Below are 10,675 nucleotides of genomic sequence, written 5' to 3'. Positions count from 1 at the left end.
ATAAAATCTTAATGCACATTTTATATTTTTTAATATGATTTACGATCAAAAACAATAATTGTACACATTTTTATTTACCTCTTACTAGTAAATGCAAAAACCTACAAACATCTTTCTACAAGAAGGGATGCAGTTTGCACGAAAACATTCTATTTTAACGTGCACTTTTCACTGAATAATTACAATACATTATCCAAAATTCAGAAAGTATTTCATGTTTAAATATATTACAAATAAAGAATGCTCAATATCGTGACATTCTGGGATAGAGGTCAACCGTCTTATTCTACATTTTGTAGGTATACTGGTAGCTTGTATAAAATGCATCTTATACATTCGGGAACAATAAAAATAAATAAATAAATAAGTAAATAAATAAATAAATAAATAAACACCTCTTTAGTTATTTGACTGATAAGCAATGTACATGAGAAACAAATAATATATTTGTAAAAAATTGGCATCGGTTGCGGCGTTTTCATATGTAAAAATCCAAATGAAATACATGGACTGTCACACATATTGCTCTCCCACCTGGATCTTATGGAAGCGCATTGCAAAATTAAAGTTTACATATTTGAAAAAGTAAAACTATATAAATCTAATACCACAGCATTACAGAGGCAATAAGAACTGTGACAGATGCGACATCTAGGAACAAACGTGAACTGCCGCTTTTGGAATCGCTGCTACTTCCGGTTCCGCTGGATTTTCCGCCAGCATCTCCGCCTGTCGCCTGGTCCCCGGATGGAGCATTGGTGGCACCGGAGGTAGGAGCAGCAGAAGGTTCTGGTGTGGAATTCTTCAGGGCTTCTTTCTCGTCCTCTGTTAACAAAAACACAAACATAGGTCTTAAATACATCGTTATAATACAATATAGGCTGAACCATAACCTATCCGTTATTGCACGTGTCTTTAAAGGACCAGATGGATTTTTTTAAACCTACACTTGAAGTGAAGGGATTTGTGACAGATGCAATAACTGCTAAAAAATGCAATCTTCTCTAACACAACAACTCTCAACAACTCCTCCACCCTTTCATTTCTCTTAATCTGCATTTAGTAAATGGTACAGAAATGTATTCATGCTTATGAAGCCATGCACGGAATAATCGAGTATAGACATCAGATTCAGATTTGCAGTGGAAATAAAAAATTGTTAAACGTTTCCAAAGACGAAAGATGACCATTTCGCAGCTGTTTTGAGATAGCGGCAACTGATAAAATGTTGTTGATACATTTATCCATTCACGTGTGTTTGTCTATTCATTCTGTTATTGGGTCACCTTTTTATCTTTTTTCATTTTTATAGTCATATTGTGTTTTTTTTCTTTTTTCAAAAAAGGAAAGGAAGCACTTTATCACCGAAGAAAACAAAGAACATAACGGCACGTTACCTGTGTAGCGTTTTCCGCGTACTGAGCAGCTCTCTTTGACCTCTGTATAGGCCACGCACTTGCCGCCAAAAGGATTGGTGGTATCTACCTGGAAGAACATGCCTCCGTTACAACTCCTGACGCTGGCGGCCCCCTTATTACACTCCCAGTAGAATACACAGTCGGCGGGGTGCTCGAACAGCTTGTAGTCGGGGCCAGGACAGACATAAGAGCCCTCACCTGGAATATCATAAAGTATGATGTATAATTCAATGTGTATGGTAACTACATGTAGTATACGAAATTCCCCAAGGAGACAGAATTTGCAAAAAGTGCCATTCTGGCGAAATAGAAGATGAAATCCATTTCCTAGTGTCATGCCCCCTTTATGCAGACCTCCGATATGATCTTTATTCAGTATACAAAAAACAACATAGTAACTTTGAGCATCTAAACAGAATGGACAAATTTAAAACACTAATGACTGGTAAGGATTAACATATTATTGCTCTTGCCAAATATTTATGGTTAGCCTTCCAAAAAAGGGACTGTGCTGCACCCATTACCAGTTGAGTAGGTAGAGCCATTTGGGCTCTGCCAAATATGTTTTGTATTTTTCATACAAGGAGTCGTACAATATCACTACTTAACTTAATTCATATTTATTTATATTTGCATTCCTTTTGTACATTTTCATTTATCCATGTAGATGCATACGTTACAATGAATAAAGCATATGTGCATTTCACTGTGACAGCAGAAGACGTCTTATTCTCCATTATACAGTATTTAACATATATTCGATGGCATACTTTGAAAGGCAAGAGTAAATAAACACAAATTTGATAAATTGATATAAAAATAGATTTATCAGAATAATCATATAATTTGAAAAAAATGATAAGCGAATACGAATGAGGGTCCCTTCTATTTTCCCTGTGTATCTAACAAAACGTGGGCTACTCAGAGGCTCCTGATTTAGAAACATAATCTCTTTTCTCAACACAATATTGACTCAATACTAAATCACCCGCGGATAAGAAAGAACCACCGTGATCATGTTTAGTGTAACAATGTGTAATACGCGATAGAGCTGCCCCCTAGCTGTTTTCACAGAGCCATCTCTTGTACATGACACCGGCTATACGGCAAATAACGCACACAGACATTATTGAAGGTGGCACGCGTGGCGAGATGACTAGAGAAGATAACAGGATGAATTGTACTTTATCTCAGCGGACAACTAGGTACCATGTACATAAATAGAGCTCTGGTGCATTGGTATATCTATCTATCTATCTATCTATCTATCTATATATATATATATATATATATATTGTTAGATATACATTGGTGTATATATAAATAGAGCTCTGATGCATTGGTACATATATGTGTGTGTGTGTGTGTGACTGACGCAAAATACTTTGGTTGAAAACGTTTGTCGTGAGTAGTTTTGCATCAAAATAATTCTTTTACGAGCTATCCCCGGCAGATTTTCCTTTCCACGCTGACATTTTAAGACATTACCACACCTAAACAACAACAACAATAATAATAATAATAATAATAATAATAATAATAATAATAATAATATACCGGTAACAAAGGTCATCCAATTTACTTATGTCTTAGTCACAAATATGCCGAGGTATGTATGAGTATCTGAGGCGGCATACTGTAGAGCGGAGTCCCACCCTGTGATAACGCAGGTCTCTAGCATAGTACATCAGTATGTAAGATACTACTAGCGACCTCTGTGGTCAGAGAGTACTGGGTACGGAGACAGCTAGCGTGCAGGCGGAATCACATTAAATATCTAATGTGCCCGTTTTGAAACAAATGCTCATTTATGTGGGGCAAAGTAAACATGGAAATTGGCCCATTCTGTGTCACTTTCACAAGACAGTGGTTTGCGTTTCGTGGTACCAATTGGTTTTTATATAAACGTAATTTTGTTGTTGTGTAAAATTAAAAAAGATGGTCTACTGTATTTATTAATGCAAGGTGTTCCCTGTCCTAATGACACCAGCAAGTCATCAATTTTGTAAAACTTTTGAATTTTGAAAAATGAACTCAGGTCGATTTTGTGCATACTAAGTTTACAAGGTCGCGTGTTCTATAGTATACATTTGCTGGTATGTATATATGTATGTAGTAAAAAACGCTATGTGTGATTATTAACTCAATAAACTCTGAAGATGCACAGTAGGACTGAAAGATCTAGGACCAAATTTTTGGTGTTTATTCCTCTCTCTCTCTCTCTCTCTCTCTCTCTCTCTATATATATATATATATATATATATATATATATATATATAGAGAGAGAGAGAGAGAGATATATATACACTGCCCATGAAACGAATTTTTAAATTTAATTCAACTAAATATAAGTGTGCGTGATATCTCACCTCCATATGGAAGTCTCTTTCCTTTCATTGTGCACTCCGACAGGTGGTTGGCTGGAAGGACGCACTTCTCATCGTCACGGGCAAAGAAATCCTCGGGGGACTTATGGGCACACGTCAGGGAGTACTTCAGCTTTTCGCTGTCACACTGGTAGAATTTGGTGCAGTTTTTGGGATCGGCGTACAAGCCGTCTGGGAAACCCCTGCATGTGAATTGAGCCACTGAAATTAAAAGAGAACTTGCATCTTTATTTCACGTGAAGTTTATAGACAGGTCCATTACATCTGCAGTCGGCCATGCTGCGCATCAAATGTGGGTAAAACTGCGGCAGATATCAGTGCTTTCTTTTTTTATTTTTGTAAATTTGTTCATTTATTAACCACTTCCTTTTGGCATGAGTTTAAACAATGCAAACACGCCCCAGGCGGCCTGGAGAACCAGTAGACTAAAATGTTATTTTGATACAGGATGCTTTCCCCCAGGCTCCTCCTATTCTTCTACAACTTAAACCAAGATGCTAGTACGAAATATAACTGACATAAATCACAAACATCACGCTGACGTTACTTAAAACAAATCATATAATTTCAAGTTTAACTAATGCCCTCTTGGATAGATCTGATCATAGGGATAACGTCTCGATATAATAACCACGCCCATCCCATCTCTTCTCATTCTACATGATATACGGTAGGCAACATTTTTGGATCTACGAAAATTAATAGCATTGTTTATATTCAGAAAAAGTAAACATGACTAAAAATTTCCTGCGGTAAACTTCGTCTACTGAAGTGCGTTTTCCGTATAGGGATATGAACGGTGATGATACGTGTCCTGATTCAAAGGCCCCTCCCGCGCTTTCTGCTCGTGTTTGCATTGTTTAAACTCATGCCAAATATTAATGTGATGAGTAAGATGTAAAGACATTGAGAGATACACCGGCCTCTTAATTTCACAAGACGTGATCTTCACGTAGACAGATGGGAGTGGTCTCGTCCGGGCATTTCCAGACAGACATGCCGCCTATCCTTGTTAATCATGGATTTCCCGGGGTTATGTTAGATTTTTTTTATATCCCAAGAAAACACTAACAAGTTGAATGACTGGAGCAATTTTCTTTGCAAAGCTTTAGTATTTCATGCAAACAAGGGATCTGATTTTCAACACAAGAATAAAAATCGTGTAAACATATCCCACTTACCGGTTTCAGAAATGATCACAGTGACCACGAAGGCGGCGAGAGCAAACTTAAGACAACCCATCCTTCTTGTCTGAAAATAATTGAAAGCAATAAGCTTATAATGGTGTACTACTCAAGTTCACTGTGGAGGGCACGTCCTTCCCCTGTGTAATCCACACTCCCTACTGATCTTACTCTGGAAGAAATCCCCGTACGGGCCCTGAATAATAGACACGTATTTAAATATATACATATGCATAGGTATTTCATTAATTATACCTTGCCGGGGGATTCCAACACAGCAGTAGATTGTTAATACCTGATCAAGTCGACAATTAACTTTTTGTTAAACCAGATGCGACCCTATCTATTAGGAGTCGGGGGTTAAACAAAGTGGGCACTTTTTTAACTGTCGTATTTCAAGTGCGCCGAGTCGTTAACAGCGTCTTTATGGGCAGCGGCACGAGATGTGAATCTGTGCAAGACAATGGGAAAGTCTCTCCCCTCACTTGGGCTATATGAAGTGGCACGTGGATTCTTAATGTTATCATGATGTTGATCAAGTTAAGTACGCCACAGTATACTGTCAATATGCCAGTGAAGGTAATCTCAGGTAGAACTCTGATAGTTGTCTATTATTTGGCATACAGTGTGTACGCATAAATGAACACTTGACAATTCTCTGTGTAATCAACCTCGGAGTTAGAGTATTTATGTTATCAAGGTAGATAACAAGACGAATTGTTCTTTTATGAAACTTAGCGTTTGACATGAGGCAAAGACGGGTCTCCGGGGTGAACGCTGTCCGTTAAAGCTCGTTAAAATTTACGATGATCATCGGGTTTACATTTTAAGCCGACTGCTCGTGTCAGTTCGCGGGGTCACATTTTTTATTTTTCATAATGAGAACTATCATCTTTGCAATTCATTTATGAATGCGACTTGGTCTAATGTTTTAAGATTCGTTCACTCTCCTAGCAATCAATGAAATCTGGCGTGTTTGAAAATATGACTTTTTCGATATTTTATTGAACGTTACATTTTGGTAATAAAATAAGAAATGTATTTATCAATGGCCATAAATCAGATCCCTATTTCGAGACTACAGGGTAGCACGTAGCTCAGAAATAAAATGTCCGAGCGAGCATCTTGAAGTCGGGGACGAGCAGGCCGGCCGTTTGAAGATGCTGTGTTGTTCCTCGTCCTGCTGTTCACTGGAATTGTCTTCATATTTTACCAGTGAAGTTTCAGGGTTAAACGTCACATATTTGGGACGCCGTGTCAGCCCCTTGTCCTCTGTGACATCACGACAGGACACAGGTATGGTGTACAAGTTAAAAAATACTCTAGTGTATTTGAGGATATTAGACCGCACGGAGGCTACAGATATATTAACATGGGATTACAATGATCGGTAGATTAAAGATACCTTTAATAAGGCAAAACTAATTTCTTGCAACTCTCAGGCTTTAAGTAAATACCCTGACCAATGTATATAGAATTACGATAATTAGAATTCGAAAAAAAACCTAATTTTCGTTCTTTTTCGGTGCTTTCGGATAGGGTAACTTTGGTAATAGGGGGAATACTGACATTTCCAGGTAAAATATATACACAACGCTCACTGTATACTTTATACAAGATATCATACAAATGAATAGGTAGGAGACTACGTGTAAATGGCACGAGGATGACGGGATCGCTTCATTTCATTCACACGTGTCTGCATTGTTGTCTTATCTCACATCATATCACTTATCTCAGTGGATGCAGACAAGACCCTGGTCTCTACAGGGATTCCACAAGGTTTATCTTAATGATTAGTCAGTTCCCACAGAGGGAAGAGATTACACCCCCTCCCCCAACAGTTGGGGGACACGTGCCAACTGCTGAGATACGGAGGTTTCTTTTTCACTTTCCCCTTCCAGGGCCGTAGCCTCCGGGGGGGCAGGGGGGGCAGCTGCCCCCCCTGGGATTTGAGGTGCAAAAAAAATAAATAAATAATAATCGCAAAGGTAAAAAAATAATTGCAAAGTTGGTATCAATTCTGTGAGAAAATGCACTCATGGCCACTAGACAATCATTCAACAATCGTGGGAGGGGGACACCCCCTCCCACAACCTCCCCCGTCGGAGGCTTCGCCCCCTCGTGTCCGCTTACTGCCCCCCCTGGCATTTTGCTCAGGCTACGGCCCTGCCTTCGTACCCCCATCCATACTGTAGATTATTTTGTTGTAATTTCTGCTAATGGCCATCATGTTGATTTAAAATTTGATAGAGAAAGAAACTTTCTTGTACAACAATGACCGGTTCAAAAGACAAACTTTTTCTATTCAAAAGTTGTTCTTAAATATCTAGAGGTCAGCTTTGGCATATAATTAATCAGTAATCATACACTCTAAGTAAAAAGGCAAATGTGAAAATAATTTCGTTGGCTCTCAGTTTTGATTGTCGAAAAATTATCATTTAAGATTCACAAATTTGTTATTCCTGTTAACTGTTTCGTTCGTTCACTCTGAGAGAACCAACGAGTATAAAAAGGGCAAATGTTTTGGAAATTTAATTTTAGTTAAATATAAAGAATGGGATAAAGCAGACTGTCAGTTCTCTTTTGATCTAGTGTGAACCGTGATTAAGACTGATTTATACGGAATTTCGCGACAAAGAAGCTGAATGCTGAGTGTCCATCCGTTCACTAGTCTCCGAGTCTGACTAGATAAATGTTCTGTCATTTCAGATGAATTAATTATCTTCTATAATATAATACGTTTTAAGAAAAGTCCATTGTCCGTACTTCCTACAGTAATTCTCGCTTATCATTATACATTAAAATTCATTCAAACAGAACTCAGAAGTTGGAAAATGTAACTCTGGAGCCGTGTCACAGTATAAGTCTAGCTAATTTGGTATAAACTCATAGACCAAATGTTTTGTTAACTTTGACACTAGGTAAATAATACGGCATCCAATTGAATTTGGCATTGTGCCTGTTTTATAATAATAATAATAATAATAATAATAATAATAATAATAATAAAACACATGGCACACGAATCAAAATACATCTGTGTCAGTCTATTAAAACAGACTACAGATGCTTTATGTTGAACTGAATTAGACAGAATGTTTGGTCTTAAAATTATGCCCAATTTTATGTTTTAAATTCGTATATGAAAGTGACCCGTTGTTTTAGACTTGTCTTCAGTGGACCTACTGGATGGGAGCGTTCATTAATTCCTCTCGTCAGTGCAATGTATCAGATAATTAATCGCCGGGGATATCTGCATTTGTTTTCCTGCAGACAAGAAGTGGACCTGAAGTCACTCGAGGGTATCACACAAGTTCTTAGCAGTGAAGACCTGGTGCAGATATCATGTTGTCAGTGACTTCTCCAGAGAAAACTTCTGCAACACCCACCCACCCTGGTGTGCATGGAATTATTGGATATGTTTTACTGTGCTTTTTTTGCATGGGAACTATACAGAAACATGATCGGAACACAGTTGGCTTCTCAGCTGTAAATCCCGACCTAGCTTAACCCTTAACTGTATGTATCTAATGGAGCGCGAAATTTCTTAACGCCGCGACCACCTGCGAGAGTCCTTTTCAGGGAGGATCGAGGTCACGGGGTCAAGGCCATGGGATCGAGGCCACAGGGTCAAGGTTATAGGGTGGGGATAAAAATCACAGGGGAGTCTCTCATATCTAAAGCGCATAAGAAACGTGTTCGTTTCAAGTTAGATATGCAGATACGGCGGAGGAGCTACATATTATCCCGAGCCGGTAGCACCTACGCGATCAGATATAACACCTGAATATTAATGGCTACGCCATTTGCACGCGTCTGATTTAATCTCATCATGACTATGTGCGACGACTTGACTCGGCAGAAAATGTTCGCTTCTTATGCTTATACGTTTGTTGTTTTGAACAAAGGGTATCTGTTTCAGGGTTATACTTAAACTTGTTCTACGCAGATGAGTAATGCGTAAAAATCGTTGTTTATCATCAACCACACGAGCCTATGCATTCTAAAACGTGTCAGGATTTATAAAAGCATTTTTCCAAATGAAAAAATTTAAGACAAAATGTCTGATAAATGCGTTGGTCATTAAAGTCGCCCGGTGCGAGGTACTTAACACTTCTCCTCAACTACTGAGATGATTGTGCACTTTTTACACTTTCATGTAGCGACGTTTACACCGGTCTCACGATGAAGGCCAGTGAATGTTTTTACCAGGTCGGTACAATTCTGCACATTTTGTTCTGTCACTGGCCTCTGGTTCTACTTGTCGTCAGACCATTCTACACCACCAGGATCGAGAAGAGCCAGAAAGACATTAAAAAAAACTTTTTGGCGTGTTACATTAAATACGTGCTTCACATTTTATATGGTGTTAGTTGAGGTTAGAATTTGTATCCACATTGGTGACATATGTGTATAATATGACACACGTTGATGATGCGATTAAAAAGTTCTACCTCTTAGGCTGCTTTGAAATATTCGGCATTTTTAAATATTTTCCTCACATCATATCATATTCCTTAAATCATATTACTAAAGCTACTTGTGTTTTTGCATTTCCTGTTAGCAAAATCAAAACAAGACGATAAAGAAAATGCTTATTATTCAAATACCTGCTGTTATTTCTACGACATATAAGTGTAAAGTTGTACCTTACAGCGTTCGACTGGGCGTTTACCCGTCGCTCTAGTCTCGCGGTGAAACCGCAAAAATTTTCTTAATCTGATCTTCAAGAAACTTAACCCACTACTTTTTTCAGTATACTTCCAGTACCATTATGTCATCTTTAGTAAATCTGTGTTGTTAAAAAGAGTAAAATCACGCTCACCTGTGTGCCACAAGATTAGCCACGGAGGAACACGCGCTGACTGAGCGTCGGGAGGTTTGCAGACAAGTTATGGAACGCTCAACTTGGGCTTAATTCACGGGAGCATGCGACGCAGTGATGGTTGCCCAGATAGAGACAATAGACAAGAGAGGAAGAAGAGACATTAAGTAGACTGCTACACGGCCCGTGACACGGTGACTTGAACATTCCTCTCTTACAACTGCTGAGCTTCACGTGCTCCGCGTGCTACAAGTACACAGGAACTGATATCTCGGGAGGGTTACATAAACCCAGCAAACACAGAATGTTTTATAACGTTATCATAACGTTACCATAATGTTTTTTTTTAATGTTAAGGTAACGCTATAATAACGTTTTGCGTTTGCTGGAAAGGGGCTTTAGAGTGAAAGTTGATCATAAGTTAAAGACCAGTCTTGGGTTTACTCATACTAAAGATAAATCAGAAACAATCCACTTAAATGATTGTTTGTTTTTTTTTTTTGTGTGTGTGTTCTTTAGATGCCGGTCTAGGGTTTACTTGAGAGGACACACGTTTCCATACGTGTCCCATGTATTCTGAAGAAACTGGGGGTCCGTGTCACAGAATCCAACCTCCTCCTTTAGAGTCATACAAGTTAGAGTTGGCATGACCAAAGTGGGCCACACTTATCTGACATCACCATAGATATATATATAATGGCAAACAGTACTCAAAAAGCTATGAAATGTGACTTAAATACAAAAAGACCGTTATTAACGTGTAGACATCATTATATACTTGAAGATTTGTTTGCCATTCTTTCACTTTAAGTACAAGTAGATAGGCGTGACCAGTACACGAAATAAACTCAATGTGTA

At 38.4% G+C, this 10,675-nt stretch overlaps 1 protein-coding gene across 1 annotated transcript; it reads right to left on the bottom strand.

Annotated features, from left to right (window-relative positions):
• Positions 1-14: 14 nt before the first annotated feature.
• LOC106159622 (uncharacterized) lies at positions 15-5,263 on the bottom strand. Its single transcript, XM_013535942.2, has 5 exons — positions 5,245-5,263; positions 4,987-5,056; positions 3,788-4,006; positions 1,398-1,616; positions 15-825 (listed from the first exon to the last, which is right to left on the bottom strand). The coding sequence occupies exons 2-5, from the start codon at positions 5,045-5,047 to the stop codon at positions 602-604; spliced, it is 723 nt and encodes a 240-aa protein (XP_013391396.2). The 5' UTR covers positions 5,048-5,056; positions 5,245-5,263; the 3' UTR covers positions 15-601.
• Positions 5,264-10,675: the final 5,412 nt, after the last annotated feature.

The sequence above is a fragment of the Lingula anatina genome, chromosome 4, assembly GCF_051362555.1.
Source record: "Lingula anatina isolate TDL-2025a chromosome 4, LinAna3.0, whole genome shotgun sequence".
NCBI classification, from domain to species: Eukaryota; Metazoa; Brachiopoda; class Lingulata; order Lingulida; family Lingulidae; genus Lingula; species Lingula anatina.
The sequence above is the reverse complement of the archived record's forward strand: the minus strand, read 5'-3'. Positions and strand labels throughout refer to the sequence as shown.

Excerpts from the sequence above, each read along its gene's own strand:
- LOC106159622 (XM_013535942.2), bottom strand. The coding sequence starts at position 5,047 with ATGGGTTGTCTTAAGTTTGCTCTCGCCGCCTTCGTGGTCACTGTGATC. Across the intron at positions 4,007-4,986 it reads TGTGATCATTTCTGAAACCG|TGGCTCAATTCACATGCAGG; the intron begins GTAAGTGGGATA and ends TTTTAATTTCAG. Across the intron at positions 1,617-3,787 it reads AAAGAGACTTCCATATGGAG|GTGAGGGCTCTTATGTCTGT; the intron begins GTGAGATATCAC and ends ATGATATTCCAG.